Source organism: Leopardus geoffroyi, chromosome E1 (assembly GCF_018350155.1).
Source record: "Leopardus geoffroyi isolate Oge1 chromosome E1, O.geoffroyi_Oge1_pat1.0, whole genome shotgun sequence".
Taxonomy (NCBI): Eukaryota; Metazoa; Chordata; class Mammalia; order Carnivora; family Felidae; genus Leopardus; species Leopardus geoffroyi.
In genome coordinates this window covers 24,630,422-24,653,005 of record NC_059330.1, presented here as the reverse complement: position 1 = coordinate 24,653,005, position 22,584 = coordinate 24,630,422, and the positions used below count along the sequence as shown (strand labels likewise).

The following is a 22,584-nucleotide window of genomic DNA, read 5'->3' as shown; positions in this document are numbered from 1 at the left end:
ATTCCATTGGTCTATGTGTCTGTTTTTGTGCCAATACCATGCTGTCTTGATGATGACAGCTTTGTAGTAGAGGCTAAAGTCTGGGATTGTGATGCCTCCTGCTTTGGTCTTCTTCTTCAAAATTCCTTTGGCTATTCGGGGCCTTTTGTGGTTCCATATGAATTTTAGGATTGCTTGTTCTAGTTTCGAGAAGAATGCTGGTGCAATTTTGATTGGGATTGCATTGAATGTGTAGATAGCTTTGGGTAGTATTGACATTTTGACAATATTTATTTTTCCAATCCATGAGCAGGGAATGTCTTTCCATTTCTTTAAATCTTCTTCAATTTCCTTCGTAAGCTTTCTATAGTTTTCAGCATACAGATCCTTTACATCTTTGGTTAGATTTATTCCTAGGTATTTTATGCTTCTTGGTGCAATTGTGAATGGGATCAGTTTCTTTATTTGTCTTTCTGTTGCTTCATTGTTAGTGTATAAGAATGCAACTGATTTCTGTACATTGATTTTGTATCCTGCAACTTTGCTGAATTCATGTATCAATTCTAGCAGACTTTTGGTGGAGTCTATCGGATTTTCCATGTATAATATCATGTCATCTGCAAAGAGCGAAAGCTTGACTTCATCTTTGCCAATTTTGATGCCTTTTATTTCCTTTTGTTGTCTGATTGCTGATGCTAGAACTTCCAGCACTATGTTAAACAACAGCGGTGAGAGTGGGCATCCCTGTCGTGTTCCTGATCTCAGGGAAAAAGCTCTCAGTTTTTCCCCGTTGAGGATGATGTTAGCTGTGGGCTTTTCATAAATGGCTTTTATGATCTTTAAGTATGTTCCTTCTATCCCGACTTGGTTGAAGGATCTTTTAACTAACATCTAGTTTCACTATGTTAGAAGGGCTTGAAAAACCATGCGGCGGCTATTTGGACAGTGCCGTATACTCAACTCTGACCAGCTGCACTTTGGGGAAACCACCTTTCAAGTAACATCTGATTCAACTAACTGGAAGTGTTTGGAAACCTATGCGGGGACTAGGAAGAAAGTGCCATATACTCGACTCTGTGAAACAACACTGAGGTCAAACCATCTTTCAACTAACCTCTTGTTTCACCATGTCAGAAGGCTTTCAAACACTTTGCTAGGAGAGATGAGGAAAGGGACATATACTCGATTCTGTGAAACTATACTGTGGAGGCGCCACGTTTCAACTCACATCTGGTGTCTCTTAAGTTAGAAGTGTTTGAAAACGTAGGCTGGGCCAAGGCGGAAAGTGACATATGCTCAATCATGTGAAACAACACGATGGCAAAACAGACGTTCACCTTGGCTCTTGTTTCACTAAGGGAGAACGGTTTGAACACCCATGCGGGGCCGACAAAGTGCCATTAGTCAACTGTGGGAAAGACTCTGGGTCAAGCATGTTTCCACTGACATCTGGTTTCACTAAGTCAGAAGTGCTTGGAAAACTGCGGGGACTCTGTGCAAAGTGCCATATAGTCAACCCTGTCGAACGGCCCTTTGAGGGAACCATCTTTCAAGTAACATCTTGTATCCCTCCATCAACATTGTTTCATGTCCTATGTGGGGAACGATGTGGAAGGTGACAAACACGAGCCACTGTGAAAGGACACTGTGGAGAAATCATCGTTCACCTAACATCTTGCACAAGTCAGCCGCGTTTGAAACCTTAGGCGGTACCCATGTGGAAAGGGCCGTATGCTCACCTGTGTCATAGTGCACTTTGGGGAGACCACCTTTCCAGAAACATCTGGTTCAACTAACTTGCAAGTGTGTGAAAACACAGGTGGGGCCTGGTCGGAAAGTGCCATACACTCAACTTTGCGAAACAACACTGCGGGGAAAGCTTCTTTCAACTAATCTCTTGTTTCAACGTGTTGGAAATGTTTGGAAGACGTTGCTGGGAGCGATGGGTGAAGTGACATACACTCGACTCTGTGGAAACAGACTGTGGAGAAACCATCTTTTAACTCACATCTGCTTTCTCTAAGTTAGAAGCGTTTGAAAACGTATGCAGGGCCTAGGCGGAAACGCCCTACACTCCATGCTGTGAAACAACACTGTAGGGAAACAGTCTTTCAACTAATATCTGGTTTCACTAAGTGGGAACTGTTTGCAAACCAATGCGGGGCCTACGGGGTAAGTGCCATAGACTCAACTCCGTCAAAGTGCACTTAATAAACTGACATCTCGTTTCACTGAGTTAGAAGGGTTTGAAAACCACCCACTGTGTAAGAATCTTGTGCAGAAACCATCTTTAAACATCCCTTTTTTCCAGTAAGTTAGAAGTGTTTGAAAACCTAGGTGGGGTCTATGAGGATCGCGCCATATACTCAAGTCTGTCAAAGTGCACTTTGGGGAAACCATCTTTCAAATCACATCGTGTATCCCTAAGTTAGAATTGTTTGAATCCTATGAGGGGAACGGTGTGGCAAGTGACATTTACTCGACACTGTGAGAGAGTACTGTGGAGAAACCATCTTTCATCTGGCATCGTGTTTCAATACGTGAGAACTGTTTGAAAACCTATGTGGGGCCTACAAGGTCAGTGCCATACACTCACGTCTGTGAAAGAACACTGGGGAAACCACCTTTTAACTACCATCTTGTTTCCCTCAGTTACAAGTGTTTGAAAACCTACGTGGGGACTCAGAGGAAAGGTGCCATAGGCTCACTCAACTCTGTCCAGCTGCACTTGGGGGAAACCATCTTGTAACTAATATGCCACCACACAACCACCAATTACAGACAAACACCACACATATATCACACACACCACAATACACATACACACAACACACAAACACAAGACATGAAAAATACACCGCACACGAACACCTGTACATTACACTCAAGGCATGCATAACACACATACACGCACACCCTGCACATACCACACACCTTGCATGCCGCACTAGCCACGTCAACACTACATGCACACCTACCTCACACATACACCGTGTGCACATCCATACATTACACACACCACAGAAACACCACACGCTCACCATGCATAGGCCACATCACATCCAACACAGATACCACAAGCCCCAAAACACCCACAGTTACAACCCTCCCACAGGATTACCACATTCAACACACACACACAATTTCCAAACAAGCCACCTCTCCTATATCACACAAACACACTCCACATACACACCACAGCCACCAAACCTACACCACATATCCAGAAGACAGATGCCACCTCCTCTACACGCATAACCTACACATACGCCACACATAACCCTGCCCATATCGCTGCAAATGTGACTCATATGCCATACAGCTACATCACTCTTACACCGAATACACAGCAACACATACTACAAACACATCCCTCGCATGACACACGAACGCCACACAAACACCTCACCCCTTCACCACATACACACCACACACACATCACACAGATATCTTCCACACACCGTTTACTACACGCAATACACATTCCACACCCACCCCACACACATACACACATGCCCTACACCCATAAAACACACAAACACACTCCCTAGGTACACCACCCACACACACATGCCAGACCTACACCACACACAACACACGTACACTACGCAGATACCACATCTGCAATCAACACAGCATGATAATCCATACATGTATGACATAAAGACACCACAAAGACCACACACACCACACTTATATATCACACATCCTCCACCTGTATGCCACACGCCAACACCACACCAGGCAGCATGTACAAAACACACACGCCATACACAGGTGGCACGCAAACATACATCATAGGTCTAGCATGCACACATGACATATATAGTACCATCCCAACACATATCCCACACCCAGAACACACAGAAAGACACATCCACCACCTATAAACCACCCACACCAGGCACACACCACACTCACCACACCAATGCGATACACAGACACGCAACACATATAGAACACACATACCATCCGTACAGAACAGGATCATGCACTCAACCACAGCCACTCCAAACATACACCACACACACCACACACGTACCCCTCGAGAACCCAGCAGACGCCGCCCACGCATTGTGCTTCACTGCCTGCAATGACACTGCTCATGGGTCTTTCATGTAAGCTTTCACATACATCGCAGAGGCAGTTTGTTGAAACCTTCCTTATTAGTGTGTGTTGGGAGAGGTAGCATGGTAGGCGTGTAGTCTCATCCCTTGAACATAGCTAGATGACCAGCAAATCATTCCGAATACCCCACCCAGAAAGCAACCTGAAGACGGACAGAACCAAGACCACAGCCACAGGAGGAGAAGAAGGCACATCAAAGGAAGGGAGGAAGTGCCGACAGGGCGTTTGGGGGAGAAATATATCGAGGGTGCTGCCGAGGAGACGAGCCCTCATTGAGGAAAGTGTGGGAGGGAGAGGAACACACAGGGGAACGAACACACAAGGTGAACCTTTCCTCAAAGACACATGAAAAGAGTCTCCACATCACTCATCATCAGGGAAATACAAATCAATATCACAGTGAGAGGCCACCACACATCTGTCAGAAGGGCTAAGTTTCACGACACAAGGAACTGGTGTTGGCAAGGATGTGGAGAAGGGGAAACCCTCTGCCACTGTGGGTGGGAATGGAAACTGGTGTGGCCACTCTGGCACACAGTACAAAGTTTCGTCCAAAGTTTGCCAATAGGATGGCCCTGGGGCACCTGGGTGGCACAGTTAGGTGACTGACTCGGTATCCACTCAAGCCTGGATCTCACAGCCATGGGACAGAGCCCTCGGTGGGATCCTCACTGGCAGCATGGAGTTTGCATCGGGTTCTCTCTCTGTCTCTCTCTGCCCCTCCCCGTATCTCCGTCTCTCCCTCTCTCCCACTCAAATCAATTAACTAATGAAAACACTTACCCCTTAAAACATGGAGTTGCCCTATGATCCAGCACTTGCACTGCAAGGTATTTGCCCAAAGGATACAAACTTACCGATTCAAAGGGATATAGGCACGCCAGTGTTTTTAGCAGCACAATGAAAACTAGCCAAAAATGGAAAGGGCTCACATGTCCACTGGCTGAGGAATGGATGGAGTTGTGGCATATGGATAAACATACATACACACGCACCAAGGAATACTGCACAGCCAGGGAAGAGAATGTAATTTTCCTTGCAACGATTTGGCTGGAGCTCGAGATGATAACGCCCAGTGAAATAAGTGTCAGAGAAAGGCTGATACCGTATGATTTCACTCCTATGTGGAATGGAAGAAACAAAAGAAATATATAATCGTGGAGGAAAAAGAGAGTGGCAAAACAAGACGCAGACTGTTAACTATAGACAACAAACTGATAGTTAAGAGAAGAGATGGGTGCGGGGATCGGGTTCTATAGGACATGGGCATGGAAGAGTACACTTTGGATGTGCACCGGGTGCTGTGGGGAAGGGTGCAACAACTGAAATCTACACTTGAAACTACTATTGCACTGTGTGTTAACTACGTGGAGCTTCCACAAAACACTTTAAAAAACATTCTGTATTAGCATTGGGACAGGCCCCGTGCTGAAGTGCTCAGAGCATTACCGTGCTTCAACATTCTTTGTGACTCATAGAGAAATAGAGTAAGACTTTCCTCACCACCTCTCTGTGTAGACCCTTGTGCTTTACTGCTGAGAAGTACCCTTTGCTCCCAGAGGGTTTTAGAAAGCTTCTTGGGGATATGTAGTCAGAAGTATTCTTAAACCCTGGTGTAGAAGCACCAGGAATGGCCTAGCGCCAGGTGCCTAAAAGTACAGTGTGACACACTGTATCTTCCCCTACACCACCGAGATCCCTGGTGTGTAGGTGAGTTTCCAAGCCATTCCTGACCCGATGCAGGGCTCTCAGGGTCTGACGTCCCAGAGGACGGCTAGCCCCCATGTCCCTGCTCCCCTGGTACTGGGCAGGCAACAGTATTGTAGGAATGGGAGCCATGTGAACCCCTGCCTTATGGATGGGGCGACCCTCATTCGGAAGAACAGACAGTCTGCAAAAATGTGCCATGCTGCATGACGTGATCAGGGAACTAAAAGGCTTTTGCATAAATAGCGCACCAAGCTTCACTCCAACATCTTGATCATCCTACGGAAGCACATTCTTCCTATGGCAGAGCCGCTGCTGACCCTCTCTACCAATACGACGGGCTGAAACACACGAGAATTCAAAGTTCTGCTCAATGTCTCAGGGGAGAACGTGGGCCTCTTGCTCACAGGGCTCCAAAGGGCATCCTGTGGAACCCTCCTGTAGCCAGAGACCCCAAAAGTTCTTTTGATACCTCGACTAGCCAGATCGTGAATATATTGTGCTGGTCAGGCTCTTCTACACATGAAGAACACTGGCCCTGGGTGTATCCCCTTTCAGCAAATTGCTTGATCATCTGTCAAGGTCCGTCTTGGAGTCCATAAAAAGTGAGTCCTAAAAGACTCTGAAAAGTTCTCTCTCCTGCTGCAGATATCCCACGGGGACCAGCCATTGTGACTGCGTGACAGGTGGAGCTAGAGTCCCTGGCCTTGTGGTTTCAGGGACTACCTGAACATCCAGAGCCCTAGGGCATCAGAACGGGTCCAGCCGAGAACTGTGCACGGGGAGGACCCAGCAGCCATGTAGGCCGGGAGCTGGCACCCTTGCTGGGCCTTGGGGAAACGAAGATAAACATCTCCATTCCACATTGATCGCCTTCCCATTGGATGGAAATATTGAGTGGCCTTTGGTCCTAGCTGCAGCCATCTCCTCTGCCTCCCTGTGTTTCCGACTGCCTCTTGATTCACCCTTAGGAGCCATGGAGCTGACATTCACTCAGCCGGCCCCCAAGGACGGACATCGGGTTCCCACTCCATCCTGAGCTCTGTTAGAGGCACCAGCATCGCATATCCCAAAGGAGAACACTCCTCCTAGCCGTGAGCTTGCTGTTTGGCTGTTTGCAGCAAGGGGTGGGGGGATTGGAGCCAGCTCGCCTCCTTGCTCTGTCTGATTGAGGCGCCTTCCTCCTGAAAGGCAGACAGTTCACACAGGACTCCCGAGGTGGGCTCCCGAAGTTGGTCAGCAGAGAAAGAGCCCTTTACAGGAAGAGGGCACCAATGCCCCTCTCTACCCATCGGAGCCACCGCTGGCGGCACCTCCCAGCTACAGCACTGTCACTGCTCAGTCCATTCAGTGATGCAAAAAGCAACAAACGCCGACCGAGTCCCAGGGCTCCCTAGGTCCTTCTGAAGGAAGAAGGCAGATCTGGTGCTGCCAGGGCTCCCAGATGGAGACTCTCCAGAGTGCTTTCGTTTAAGCCCACTGTAGTGTCTTCTCACAGCCAGCCAGGTTGCCAGGAGTTGGTGCTGGGCACTGCCTTCTCCATAGAATTCCCCTTCCAAGCTCTGAAGACCTGGGGCCCACCCTATCGAACTTAACATATCTTTGCTCTCTTGTGGAGACAAGGCTCTTCCCGCAATCCCTTCAGAATCAGTGTCCCAAGAGCCCATCCTCCGTCTGCCACCTGGGAGTCGGATCCAGTCCTTCGGACTACAGGAGAGACATTGCCACAGGGCTACTTCTTCATTAATTCACTGGGTTTCAGAAGTATGCAGCCATTCAGAGCTCAGGGATGTGAAGGGGACCAGCGGAGGATGTCTCGTGTTTAGGCTAAGCTGGAGATTTGGTCAGAGAGCAGGACTCCTTCTGGCCAGAGACAAATGAAGGAAGCCATTTCTCCAAGTGGATCCACGTTCCCACCACAAATGTGGAGCTTTGGCCCACGTGGCACCCATTTCCTTTCCCTTGCTGTGTGTCTGACAATGTATTATTTTTTCTCCCTTAGGCGCCAAGGAGCCATCACTAACACAGCTGGCAAACCTGGCTAGGCTGCAATCTCCCACTCTGCTCTTGTGTTCAGTCAGAAGTATCAGGTTCTGCTCTGCCAGAGGAAAGCAGGCCTTGGAGTGCCTGGTTGCTTGGTGCTTGGTCGGCTGTGCTATGGAGGGTGAGGAGGGCCAGCTTACCTCACTGACCCGGATGACTGAGTTGCCTTTATTCTGAGAAGCAGTTTGCACATGGGCAGTAGCAATGAGGAGGGGGTCAGCATTGGAAGAGGCTTTGCCAGGAACGAGGGAACCAAGTCCTTGTTGCAGATTCCTGAGCAAGAGCCCTCAGAGCCTCATAGCTACAGCTCAAACGCTGCTGCCTCCCTCAAGGGATGGGAAACGTGGCAGCGATCGACCAAGTCAGAAATCCCTGGCTCCTGAAGAAAGAAGGCAGGCTTCTTGCTGAAAGGGCTCCCAGGTGCAGTCCTTCAGAGGGCCCTTTGGCCTAACCCCACAGGCTTTTCTTACTCCGGATACAACCTGGTTGATAGGAGAGTGCGTTGGCTTCTTCACTGTCAACGTTCTCCAAATCTGTGTGGTGAAGAACCCTGGCAGTGTGTGTCTCCATTGCCACTCCTGAACTTTGCAGATGGAAGAGGGCTTCGGTGAACACTGTTCCGGGACAGCGCTCCAGGGTAACATCCTTGTTTGGTGGTGTGCTTGTGATGGTGATAACGGTATTCAATTGGGCCCTTCTCAGTTTGGTTTCAGAATGATATGGGCATGCCTATACCAAGTGTGTGTGAGGATGCCCAGGGAGAATGCTCGTGGGTAGGCTAAGCCTGAAGTTAGGGGTGGATCCCACCTGCTTGCTGTGTGGGTCAAGGGGAAGGGAAAGTCATGGTCTCTTTCCTCGGTTCTCCCCGTGCCCACTTGAATGCACAGCTTTGACTCCCCCTGGAATCAGTCTTCTCTAATTGCTGTTTTCTTAACTTGTTGTCAGTTATCACATGGAGACCCTGTGTCTGTCCCCTACAGCAACCCAGGTTCCCCGATTTGCGGGTGAGTTTCCAAGGCATCCCTGACCTGACGTGTGGCTCTCAGAGTCTGATGTCCCAGAGGACATCTATCGCCCCTGTCCCTGAACGTTAGGTGGTGGGCAGGTTATAGGATCATGGGAATGGGTACCAGCCGGGACCCCTTCCCTAATGGGCAGAATTACCCTCAATCAAAAGAACAGAGCGTCTGGCAAGTGCAGTATGCTCCACAACCTGATCAGGGCACAAAAAGCCCTTTGACTAAACAGTGGACCAAGACCTCGTTCCCACCTCCGGATCGTTGCATGGAAGCACATTCTTCATTTCTCAGATCCGGTGCTGACCCTCTCGATGGATATGACGGGCAGAAACGCACTAGCAGCCAAAGTTCCCCTCTGTTTCGTAAGGGAGAATGTGGGCCTCCTGCTCACAGGGCTCCAACGGGTATCCTTGGCAGAACTCCTGGAGCCAAGCACACCAAAGTTGCTCGTGATTCCTGAGCAAGCCGGCTTGCAAATACACGGTGCTAGTCAGGTTCTTCTAAACAGGAAGAACTCTAGCCCTCGTTGTGTCCAGTTTCATGACGTTGCTTTATCATCCATCCAGGTTCGTCTGGGGGTCCATACAAATTCAGTCTTTCAGAGTACTCTCTCTCCGGCTTGCAAAGGTCCCACGGGAACAGTCCTTGTGACTGTGGGATAAGTGGAGCTAAAGTGGCTTTGGCCTTTTGGTTTCAGGTCTATACGGACGTCGGAAGGGCATCGGAAGGTGTCCGGCCGAGAGGTATGTGTGGGAATGGCTCTGCCAGATGTATTAGCAGGGAACTGTCCCCCTTGCTGGGCCGAGTGGAAATGAAGAGAAACATCTCCATTCCACATTGATTGCATCCCCACTGGATGGAAATATTGAATACCCTTTGGTCTTGGCTGTACCCATATCCTCTCCCTTCCCTCCCAGTGTTTCTGACTGCCTCTTCTTTCACCCTTAGGAGTCTCAGAGCTGGTACTCCCTCAGCAGGCACCGTTGGATGGGCATCGGTTTCCCACTCGGTTCCAGGCTCACTTATAGCCATCAGCACCTGATAGATATCCTAAAGTAGAATGTGCCTCCATACCCTGACCTTGGTGCTTGGCTGTTTGTAGCAAGGGATGGGTGGGTGGGTGGGTGGGTGGAGCCAGCTCAATTCTCTACTCTGCCTGATTGATGTGCTTTCCTTCTGAAAATCAAAGATATCACACTGGAGCTGAAGGTTCCAGAAGTTGGTCTGCACAGGAAGAGCCTCTTACAGTTAGAGGGCACCAATGCCCTCTCCACACTTTGGAGCCACAGCTGGGGGAACGTCGCAGCTAGAGCACAGTCACTGCTCACTCCATTCAATGTTGCAAGAACCACCAAAAGCTGACCAAGACCCAGGGTGCCCTAGGTCCTTCTGAAGGAAGAAGGCGGGCCTGGTGCTGAGTCGGCTCCCAATGGAGACACTAGATGGCGCTTTTGCACAAGCTGTCTGGGGTTTCTTCTTCTAGCCAGGTTGCCAGGAGCTGGGGCAGGGCACTGCCTTCTCCATAGAATTCCCCTTCCAAGCTCTGAAGAGCTCTGGCCCTCCTCGTCCCGCTTGATGCATTGTTGCTGTCTTGTAGAGACCAGGGTCTTCTCACAATCTTTTCAGAATCAGTGTCTCCAGAGTCCTATCTTCCGTCTTCGACCTGAGAGTGTGGTCCAGGGCCTGTGACTGTGGGAGGGTTTTTGCCACGGGACTCCTTCCTCATTAAGTCACTGGGTTTCAGAAGTGTGCATGCATTCAGAGGTCCCGGGCGTTTGGAGGGACCCAGCAGAGGATGTTTGGTGTGTATGCTGGCCAGAGATTTGGGCAGGGAGCGGGTCTCCTTCTGGCCTGAAGGCAAATGAAGCAAAACATCTCTGCAAGGGGATGCCCATTCCCTTTTGAAAGGTGGAGCTTTGGCCCACCTGGTGCCCATTCCTATCGCCCTGCTGTGTTTTAGAGAATGTATTTTTTTCTCCGTTAGGCGCCATGGAGGCATCCCTCAGTCACTTGGCACCCCTGGGCAGGCCACAAATTCTCACTCTGCTCCTGTGTTCAGTGAGAGCGATCAGGCTCTGCTCTACCAAAGGAAAACGGGCCTTGAGTGGCTGGGTGCTTGGTGCTTGGCCTGCGGTGCTATGGAGGGTGAAGGGGAGCTGGCTTGCCTCACTGCCCTGGAAGACTGAGGTGTCTTCATTCTGAGAATCCGACATTTGCACGTGGGCACTAAGAACCGAGAGGGGAACAGCATTGGAAGAGCCCTTGCCAGGAATGAGGGAACCAAGTCCTTGCTGCAGATTCCTGAGCAAGAGCCCTCAGAACCCTATAGAACCCTCTGCTCAAGCACTACTACCTCCCTCAACTAAAGGGATAGGTGGCGGGGATGGACCAAGCCAGAAATCCCTGGCTCCTGAAGAAAGAAGGCAGGATTCTTGCTGACAGGGCTCCCAAGTGTAGTCCTGCAGAGGACGCTTTTTGTCAAAGCCCACAGGCCTTTCTTATTCTGTGTACAACCTCATTGAAGAGAGACTGTGCTGGGTCCTTTGTTCTCTAGTTTCTCCAAATCATGTGTGATGAAGAACTCTAGCAGTGTGTGTCTTCTTTGCCACCCACCCCTGAGCCCTTTGGATGAAAGCCTGTTTGTGGGGAAAGTATTCTGACACAGCGTCTCAGAGTACTATCATCTTCTTTCGGCTTGGAGGTTTGGTTGGTGTTTTAGTGGTGGTGATAGAGATGGTGTTTAGTTGATGGTTTCATTGGGCAATTTTCAATATGGTTTCAGATGACGAGGCCCTTCCCAAAAACACGGTGTGTGCAGGTGTCCAGAGACACTGCCTTGTGGGTAGGCTATGGCAGAGGTTGGGGGTGGATCCCGCCCCTTTATGGGACAAGGGGAAGGTCGTGGTCTCTTTTCTTGTTGTCCTCCATGCCAATTTGAAGGCACGGCTTTGACTCACCGATCGTCATTGCTGTCCCATTGCTGCTTTCCTAACTTGGTCTCAGTTCACACCCGGAGACCCTGTGTCTGTCCCCTACAACAACCAAGGTCCCTGCAGGGAGATGCGTTTCCAAGCCTTTCCTGAACCAATGCAGGGCTCGCAGACTCTGATATCCCAGAGGACACCAAGGCCCCCTGTCCCTGAGCCCTTGGTATCGTGAGAATGGGTAGCCATGTGGACCTGCCCCAAATGGATGGAGCTACCGTCGTTCGGAAGAATAGTCTGTGCGTGTGCAGCATGCTCCATGACCTGATCAACACACGAAAAGCCTTTTGAATATACACTGCACCAGGCCCTCATTCCCACCTCTTGGTCATCATATGGAAGCGCCTTCTTCATATCTCAGAAGCTCTGCTGCCGCTCTCGATGGATACAAAGCACCCCCGAAGACATACTTCCTGTGTATGCCTTAAGGAAGAATGTGGGCCTCTTCCTCTCTGGGCTCCAACGAGCATCCTCGGCAGCACTCCTGTAGCGAAAGCACACAAAAGGTCCCTGTGATTCCTCAGCACGCCAGCTTGTGAATACATTGTGCTAGTCAGGTTCTTCTAAACATGATGAACTCTGGCCCACGTTGTATCCAGTTTCAGGACATCTGTTACAGTTCATCTTCTCCGTACAAAGTGAGGCTTTGAAGACTACTATCTCTGGCCTGCAGGTGCCTGATGGGGAAAGCCCTTATGAGTGCGGGAAAGGTGGAGACAAAGGAGCCCAGTCCTTTTGGTTTCAGAACTGCAAGGACATCCAGAGCCCTAGGGCATCAGAAGGGGTCCAGCGGAGAGCTGTTTTGGGGGAGGCTGGGTCAGATGGATTAGTTGGGAGCTGGCTCCCTTGCTGGGTCTCAGGGACACGAACATAAACATCTCCATTCCACACTGATGGCATTCCCATGGGATGGATTACTGAATACCCTTTGGTCCTGGCTGCAGCCATTCCCCTGTTGCTGACTGCCTCTTCATTCCTCCTGAGCAGCCATGGAGCTGACACTCACTTGGCAGGCATCCAGGGAGGGTTGTCGCGTTCCAACTGGGTCCCCTGGTCAGTAACAGCCATGAGCATCGGATATCCCAAAGGAGAATAGTCCTCCTATTCCTGACCTTGTTCCTTGGTGTTTGTAGCAAGCCGTGGGGGGCGGGGTGGGGGGGGGCGGATCTTCTCAGGATCAGTTCAAATTCTGGGTCTCAAGAGTCCTATCCTCTGCCTTCCACCGGGAAGGCAGGTTCAATCCTGTGACTGGGCGTTCGGTATTGTCACAGTGCCGAATCTTCGCTAATTCACTGAGGTTCAAAAGTTTGTGGTCATTCAGAAGCCCAGGGCATTTGAAGCAGAGCAGCAGGGAGTGTCTGGTGTGTAGTTGGGCCCGAGATTTGGGCAGGGAGCTGGCTTCCTTCTGGGCTGAGGGCAAATGAAGCAAAGCATCTTCCGAATGTCGAGTTTTGGCCTATCTGGAGCCCAGTTCCTTCCTCTTGTTGTATTTGTGACAATTTATTTTGTCTCTCCTGTAGTGGCCATGGAGCCATCACTGAGTCAGCTGGCACCCCTTGGTTGCCTGCAAACTCTCACTCTGCTCCTGTGCTCAGTGAGAGCTCTCAGGCTCTGCTCTACCAAAGAATAGAAGGTCCTTAGTCCCTAGAGCTTGGTGCTTGGCCTGGTGGGCTATGGAGGGTGAAGTGGAGCCAGCTTGCCCCACTGACCTGATGAGAGAGTTGCCTTCATTCTGAGAAGCAGACAGTTTGCACATGGGCAGTATGAACCGGTATGGGTCAGCACTGGAAGAGCCCTTGCCAGGAATTAGAGAACAAAGGCCTCGTTGCAGATTCTTGAGCAAGAGCCCTCAGAACCCCATAGCTACAGCTCCAACACTGCTACCTCCCTCAACTGATGGGAAATGTTTCAGGAATAGACTAAGTCATAAATCCCTGGCTTCTTAAGAAAGAAGGCAGGCTTCTTGCTGACAGGGCTCCCAGGTGTAGTCCTTCAAAGCCCACAGGCCTTTCTTCTGTGTAGAACCTGGTTGAAAGGAGTGTGTGACTCCAGTGCTAGTGCATCTAGCATCTGTACATCTCTAACAGCATCAGAAAAGTACCACCAAACCCCCAAGCTGAAAGAAGATGATATTGCTTTGAGACACTATATCAGAATAGTTTCCATGAAACTATCTTATATCAAAAGAGGTAAGGGTTGGTAATGGAGACCCACACTGGCAGAGTTTTCATCACACATGGAACTTAGAAAATTTTGGGAATGAAGTGCCCAGGACAGTCTCCTATCATCCAGGTTGCATACAGAATAAGAAAGGCCTGTGGGCTTAGGGCAAAGGAGCCCTCTGAGGGACTACACCATGGAGCCATCAGCAAGTATCTGCATTCTTTCTTCAGGAGCCAAGGATTTCTGTCATGGTCTATCCCTGCCACTTTTCCCAAGGTTGAGAGAGGCAGTGGTGGTTGAGCTGTAGCTATTGTGTTCTGAGGGCTCTTAAGAATCTGCAAGAAGGAAGTGGTCTCTAATTCCTGGCAAGGGCTCTTCCAAAGCTGAACCCCTGCTGGTTCATACTGCCTGTAATGCCCGAAGTTTCTAAACCTCCCACAAAAGACTACCAGAGTCGTGAGTTAAAGCCAAGCGGCAAGGGGCGTTTATTGCAGGTTCGAACCTGGACCTCTGCGCACTGGTTACCAGTGACGCTAAGAGGCCTCGATCAGGGTTGGTATAGCGTTTTTATAGACAGGGATAAACAGCATAGGTGAGGTTTCAAATCAAGGACATTTGTTGTTTTCTGACTGGGCATCCTTTATCTGTCCTTCGGCGGGAAGGCTCTGTGTCCTTCGGCGGGAAGGCTCTGTGTCCTTCGGCGGGAGAGGGAAGGGGGAAGGGGAGGAATGTGTTAAGCAAGCAAGATTACAGAAGCGAAGGACGCCAGTTAGTTTATGTACAATTACTACAATTACCCATTCTACTACACGGCGGGTTACATCCAGGAAAGGTCTCACAATGCTCATAGCAAACAGCAAGCAAAACAGACTTCTCAGCAATTGTATTTCTTGTCAAAGATCCATAATACGGGAAGAGAGAACTTAGCTTTAAACTATTTGGATTGTTCTTTTCATTCCCCCCTTTTTCTTGTGCCTAAAGAGCCAATCTTGGATCTTCAGTTTTCTATTTGTAATGTCTCGAGTGGTTGGTATTGAGTTCGTAAGACCATTAATTGTACAGCATTGAACCTGTCTTGGACAAACTTAATAATTTTGTTTATGATGCAGGGGCCGAATGTGAGAGCTAGAAGTAGGATGGCCAGAGGCCCGAGTAAGGTGGAGAGCAAGGTAGTTAACCATGGGGACGCACTGAACCAGGATTCAAACCATCCAGCCTCTTGTTCTTTTTCCTTTTTTCGTTTATTTAGTCCTTCTCGGACCTTGGCCATAGAATCTCTTACTATTCCTGTGTGGTCAGCATAGAAACAACATTCTTCTCCTAGTGCTGCACAGAGACCACCCTGCTGTAGGAACAGCAGGTTTAATCCTCTCCTGTTTTGTAAAACTACTTCCGAGAGGGAGGTTAGGGACTTTTCAAGCGAAGTGATGGCAGTTTCTATTCTTTCTATATCTTTGTCAACTGCTTCTCTAAGTATACTAAATCCCTTGTTTTGTATAGTTAAGGCCGAGATCCCTGTCCCGGTTCCGATGGCCCCGAGTCCAAATATGGTTGCCAGAGTTAGAGCCCCTGCAGTAATGAGTTCTCTTTTAGTCACTTTTTTAGGTGCTATCCACATCTGGTCTACATACTCAGCTGTGTGGTATATGATTTTTGGGAACACAATTACCATTATACAGAATTCTGACTGATTGAACATGTCCTTATAGAGGCAAGGGGTTAATCCCGCATGAGAACAGAGCCACCATGAGTTATTTGGTGGAATAATCCAGTTTTCTGAAGTATTGAATATATTCCTGTTACTTATGCATAAGTGGCTATATTTTGTTGGCACTGTTCCTATGCATGTCCCATTTCCCGTAAGTACTGGTAGTGTGAGGCCGGGTTTTCTCTGTCCCCAACTGCAAGCGTCTGAGTTGTTTGCAGTGCTATAATTTCCTATTATTGCTACTGACTCGTAAAATGGAGGTTTTATGGAATAACACAGCCAACAAGCTTCTGTTTCATTGGGTTTAGTATGGTTTAAGGCCTTATAAGTGGTATTTATCATTACCCATAAGGGGTCATCTTTGAATGGGATTTGAATTTTTCGAGTTTTTTTCAGGGTCACCTGAGTGGTCGAAGAACCAGTACCCTTGCCCGTAGTGTCAGGAGGCTCACTAGTGGGCCCTGGAGTAGTAGTAGGCTCACTTGTGGCCCCTATTACTGGATTTGGTCCTACTAACACTGGTGGAACCTTGGGTTGTACCTTTAGTTTTATCTGAATAATAGTTGCATAGTTGGGTGGTCTCTGATATAAATAGATTCCCCAAGTAAGCCCCTTGGTCCATCTAGTTTCTTTTTTTCCATCTTCTAGAAATTTGATACGGACAAGGTTACAATTTTCTGAGTAATATCCTCGGCCGGAAAAGCCTAAGTTACCCCACATGTTACAGGGCCTGATAAATGACATGTCGATGTAAAGAGGTGTTACCTTCCATTTTGATTTACCGTCATTGGCGGTGACACAGCTCCAGGACTTACAGTAGTGGCTGAGAATTCCCCCACATATGGAGTGAGCTTTCTGTCCAAACCCAGGGCATGCATAAAATCCTATTTCGCTTAAGTAAATTCTTGCTTCTTTTTCCCTCCCGTGGACTAGTCCGACTGACTTAGCCACCTGTTTTAAATTAAAATAGAGATCCGGCCACCAGGTATTTAAGGGAACATCTGTCTTTGTGGTAGTATTATAGACTTCATGGGTTTCTAAATTAGAAACCTCCCAAGTTAAAGTATAGGGTATATGGGGGTTGCTTGCAATACTTATCAGTCCGTAGGAGGTGAGCAAGTGTACGCTTATGAGTGTTCCTCCGATCATTGTGGGTCCGGCGCTGCAGCAACAGTCCTGGTATGGGACACCCAGGCCTTTGGTCTTAGCTGGTTTTCGGGGTCAGGTTTTCGACGCAGGGTCAATTTTAAAGGATGGGTCTTACTCTGGTCAATCGTCCAGGTGGTGTTGGCTTCTGGCACGAAGTCTTTTCGAACTGCAAAGGGATCAGCTGGTCGGGCGTGGATGTAATGGATCCAGGTAGCAATCCCGTCGACTTTGAGAGCAGTGGGTGTGGTTAGGATCACAATGTAGGGTCCCTTCCACCGTGGTTGGAGGGTCTCTTGCTGGTGTCTCCGCACGTATACCCAATCTCCGGGTCGGTAGTGATGCGGCTCAGGAGGGGACCCGTTTTCATAAATGGCTCTCAATCTGGGCCAAACTTCCTGGTGGGTGTGCTGGAGTTCCCTCAGGGAAATAAGAAGTTCATGATCATCAAATTCAGTTAACACATTAGACTGTAGGTTGGGAATTATAGGGGGGGGCACTTCATACATGATTTTAAAGGGGGTTAATCCAAGTTTATAAGGGGAGTTCCGCACCCTGAACAGAGCGTAGGGGAGTAAGACTACCCAGTTAGCGCCAGTCTCTATGGTCAATTTGGTTAGGGTCTCTTTTAGGGTTCTATTCATTCTTTCTACCTGTCCTGAACTTTGGGGTCTATATGCACAATGTAGTTTCCAATCGGCCCCAATAAACTGCGCTATCCCTTGTATTACCTTTGAAATGAATGCTGGTCCGTTGTCTGATCCTATTAGGGTAGGGAATCCGTACCTGGGCATGATGTCTTCCAACATTTTCTTTGCTACTACCTGCGCAGTCTCATGCTTGGTGGGGAAGGCCTCTGTCCATCCTGAAAAGGTATCTATTAACACTAGCAAATATTTGTATCCATATTTTCCAGGCTTTACCTCGGTGAAGTCTACTTCCCAATAGGCTCCCGGCCTGGTTCCGCGAGTTCTGGAGCCAGGGTTTTTCCCGTGGTTGGTGGCGTTGGTTAGTTGACAAGCTTTACAGCTAGTAACTATCTGTTCAATTTTTGTCCTAGAGTTTTTAATGGTGATCCTAGCATGTCTTATTAAGTCTTGCATTTTTCTTGTGCCCATATGAGTGGCCCGGTGCATTTTGGATAAGACTTTATTTCCCATTTCCTCTGGGAGGATTATGCTGCAGTCCGCTGCTCTCCACCATCCATTAAGGCACTGAGTCATAGGCAACTTTTGGATCCAGTCTAGGTCTTTTTTAGTGTAGGTGGGACTTTCTGGTAAACTAGCTGGACCGGGGTCTGGTAGGGTGGTCATTAAAGCACAGTCTACCTGTAAGGCCACCTCTCGGGCCACCTGGTCAGCCAGATTATTTCCTCTGGCCACCGGTGTGATCGGTTTTTGGTGGCCTGGGCAAAGTATGATGGCTAGTCGTTTAGGCAGCCAGAGTGCCTTTAAAAGAGCCAATATTTCTTCTTTGTTTTTGATGGTTTTCCCCTCTGCAGTTAACAGTCCCCTCTCTCTGTATATAGCTCCATGTATGTGGGCCGTAGCAAAAGCATATCTGCTATCGGTGTATACGTTTAGTCTCTTGTCTTTTCCCAAAGTCAGTGCCTTGGTTAAGGCCACAAGTTCAGCCCGTTGGGCAGAGGTGCCAGCTGGCAAAGGCTCTGCCCAAACAGTCTCAGTTTCAGTTGTGACTGCTGCCCCCGCGTACCTTTGACCCTGATGTATAAAGCTGCTGCCGTCAGTGAACCAGGTAACTTCGGCGTCTGGCAGCGGATGATCTTGTAAATCTTCCCGAGCTCCATGAACCTGTGCCAATATCTCAGCGCAGTCATGGAGAGGGGTATCCAAGTCCGGGTCTGGTAACAGGGAGGCAGGGTTTAGTGTTCGGGTGGGAGCATAAATGATTCTGAGGGGATTTAATAATAGTCCCTGGTAGTGAACCAGTCTGGCGTTACTAATCCATCGGTCAGGAGGTTGTTTGAGGACTCCCTCGATGGCATGAGGGGTTGTGATATGTAACTCTTGTCCCATAGTTAACTTATCAGCATCTTTTACCATTAGAGCTGTAGCAGCGATCATACGGAGGCAAGGGGGCCAGCCAGCCGCTACTGGGTCCAGTCTTTTTGAAAGATAGGCAATGGGCCTGGGCCATGGGCCAAGGAGTTGCGTCAGCACTGCTTTGGCTACCCCTTTATTTTCATCTACGAAGAGAGGAAAGGGTTTGGAGACATTGGGGAGCCCTAAGGCTGGTGCCGACAACAGGGCGAGTTTAATTTGTTGGAAAACCTACTCAGTTTCCTCTGTCCACTCAAAGGGCACCTGCTCTCGGGTGACCAAGTAAAGAGGCTTAGCCATCTCGGCAAACCGAGGTATCCACAAGTGGCAGAACCCGGCCGATCCTAGGAACTCTCTTACCTGTCTTTGGGTCGTGGGTCGGGGGATGCGGAGAACGGTTTCCTTCCGTGCATCAGTGAGCCATCGCTGGCCTTCCCTTAACAGATACCCCACGTAGGTTACCTCGGATCTGCAAATTTGGGCTTTCTTTGCTGAAGCCCGGTACCCTAGGGCACCAAGTGTCCGGAGGAGATTTTTGGTGCCTTGCAAGCAAGCTTCGGCAGTCTCAGTGGCGATTAAAAGATCGTCAACGTACTGCAAGAGAGTTACTTCGGGGTTTTGATTCCGGTACTCACCCAGATCCTCGTGGAGTGCCTCATCGAACAAGGTGGGTGAGTTTTTAAATCCTTGGGGAAGCCGGGTCCAGGTAAGTTGCCCATTTATGCCTCTCTCAGGGTCGGACCACTCGAAGGCGAAGAGCTCCTGGCTTTTGGGGGCCAGAGGCAGGCTGAAAAAAGCATCTTTTAAATCAAGGACCGTATACCATTGTTTTTCTGGGCTGAGGGCACTTAGGAGGGTATAGGGGTTGGGTACTGTTGGGTGTATGTCCATGACTCGGCGGTTAACTTCTCTCAGGTCTTGTACCGGACGGTAGTCTGCACTGTTAGGTTTTCGTACGGGCAGCAGGGGGGTGTTCCAGGCTGAATGGCAGGGACGCAAGATGCCTAAGTCTAGGAGGCGACGGATATGTGGTGTGATGCCCTTTTTGGCCTCCATTGACATCGGGTATTGTCGGACCTGAACTGGATCTGCCCCCGGTTTCAGCTCTATGAATAGAGCTGGGCGATGTTTAGCCAATCCCATACCCCCGGTTTTGGCCCATGCTTCTGGAAACTGCTGGAGCCAGGGCTCTATGTTTTGACTTTGTGAGGGTGGCCCTTGATGGAGTCGATATTCATCTTCTAATCTCAGAGTAAGTATGGTAATGGGTTGGTTGTGAGGGCCAGTCACTTGGGGGCCCCCTGGCATAAAATGAATCTGGGCCCCCATTTTAGTGAGTAAGTCTCTTCCCAATAAGGGGCACGGGCTGTCAGGGATGACTAGGAAGGAATGGGTAACCTTCCCATTTCCTAGGTCCACAGTTCTTTGGGTGGTCCAGGGATATTTTTTTATTCCCGTAGCCCCTTGGACCCAGGAAGATTTTTCAGAAATTTTTCCATGGGGTCTGATCAAGACCGAATGTTGTGCCCCTGTGTCGACTAAGAATTGAACTGGGTTCCCCTCCACTTGTAGCGTTACCCTAGGTTCGGGGAGGGGATCCGAACCCTGTCCCCCCTATTCTGCATCTTGAGTGAAGAGGGCAGGTGTAGTTTTTGGCTGCCACGGTTTTGACCATGATGTGGCTTTTTCTTTTTAGGGCATTCTCGGGCCCAGTGGCCTTTTTCTTTGCAATAGGCGCATTGGTCCTTATCTAGGGGCTGGTGTTTATCCAGGGGCTTTTGGACAACAGTAGCCAGGACTTTGGTCATTTTCTTGGTGGCTTTAAGTTGCCTGTCCTCTGGAGTTTCTCTATTATTATAGACACGCTGGGCAATGCGGAGTAAGTCCTGAATCTGCTTTCCCTCCAGGTCCTCTAGTTTCTGGAGTTTCTTTTTAATATCAGTGGCTGCTTGATTTACAAAGGCCATTACAACAGCAGCTTGATTTTCGGGGGCCTCGGGGTTCATGGGGGTATACTGTCTGAAGGTTTCCATTAATCTTTCTAAATAAGCGGCAGGGCTCTCTGTCTTACCTTGTATTATTGAATACACTTTTGCCAAATTAGTGGGCTTGCGTGCAGCAGCCCGGAGACCCGCCATTAGAGTCTGGCGATAAATGCGCAGTCGTCCCCTACCTTCTGCCGTGTTGTAGTCCCAGCCATCCTGTGGGGGTCGGGTCAAGGGAAAAGCTGCATTAATGAGATCAAGGTTAGCAGTGGGTTGGCCGTCATCTCCAGGAACCAGCTTTCTTGCCTCCAATTGAATTCGTTCTCGCTCCTCGGTGGTGAACAGGATTCGGAGGAGCTGCTGACAATCGTCCCAGGTGGGTTGGTGAGTAAACATAACGCTGTCTAAGAGGCTTATTAAATCTTTAGGGTTGTCAGAAAATCGGGCATTCTGGGTCTTCCAGTTATATAGGTCACTAGTAGAGAAGGGCCAGTATTGAAGTCGGGGATTCCCTGTATCATCGGGAGGCCCTATTTCCCGTAAGGGTAAAGCTACGGTGGAGTCAGGAAGGCGGAGTCCTGGCTCACGTGGGGCCCGCCTACGGGTATGTCCAGCTGGCCCTTGGATTTCACCCCCACTAGGCATGGGCGCGGGTTGAGCCTCCCTATTCTCCAGTTCTCCTATGGGTTGGGCTATGGGAGGCTCTGCCGGCGCAACAGGGATAGGGGCAGCTTGTGGAGTGCGAGGAGGAACCTGGTAAGGGGGAGGGTCTAGGAAAGGTGAATCTTGGCTGTCGGGGAGAACAGGGGGTGCAGCTGGAGTTGGCGGCTTGGGAGGGTTGATAGATTTAGCCGCTAGGATTTGGCATGACTCTGCTATTAAGGAAGAGGCCATCCAAGGAGGAGGGTTTTCTACTAAATCTTGCCACACCAGAATATAGGGAATCTGATCCGAGTGACCTTCTTTCCCTGGTAGGAAAATTTTTGATTTTACTTTAAGGACCACAGGGAGGCAGAAGGTTCCCTCTGTAGGCCAATTAACCCCAAAGGTGGGCCATTCAGAGCGGCAATAGGGAATTAACTTCCTTTTGTGAATGTCTAGGCTTAAGCTGTGTCCTCTAGCTTTTACGTCCCTGAAATTGGTGAGAAAGAGGGAGAGAGGGGTGCTCTGCGTTTGGCCCATATTATGATTCTGAGGAAGAGGAGAGGAGAAGGGGGGGCGCTGCTGGTCAGGAGGCGGGAAGGAAAGCCGCAGGGAGCTGAGAAAGGAGGAGAGAGAAACAAAGGATGGAATAATTAATTCTGATCAGCCGAGAAAACACTTAATTCCAATAAAACATCCGACCCATGAAAGAAAAACAAGAACTAACAAAAATCTTTCGCAGCGGTTCCAACTTTCTCAGCCAGCCAGACAGAAAGGGTTACGGCGGTAATTACAAGGGCCCAGGGGTGACAATACATTTAGACTGACAAAGAAGCACTCTTTAGACTGACAAAGAAGCACTCGCGTACTCGCCCGTCCGCATCCCTCGCAGGAACTTAGGTGCCTCTTAGCATGGGCGGGCAGGTATAAACCCCCTGCTCGGATCAAAAAGATTTTGACTGCCTTAAGCCATATGAGGATCACCGCGGAAATTGGGTTAGAGCCCACTTGAATCCCGTA

At 49.3% G+C, this 22,584-nt stretch overlaps 1 protein-coding gene across 1 annotated transcript; it reads right to left on the bottom strand.

Moving 5' to 3' along the window:
- Positions 1 to 12,217: 12,217 nt before the first annotated feature.
- LOC123604233 lies at positions 12,218 to 22,104 on the bottom strand. Its single transcript, XM_045490036.1, is given in 5 exon segments — positions 12,218 to 12,344; positions 12,478 to 12,607; positions 16,996 to 20,580; positions 20,613 to 21,417; positions 21,814 to 22,104. Coding segments are annotated over 5 exon segments (4,938 nt in total).
- Positions 22,105 to 22,584: the final 480 nt, after the last annotated feature.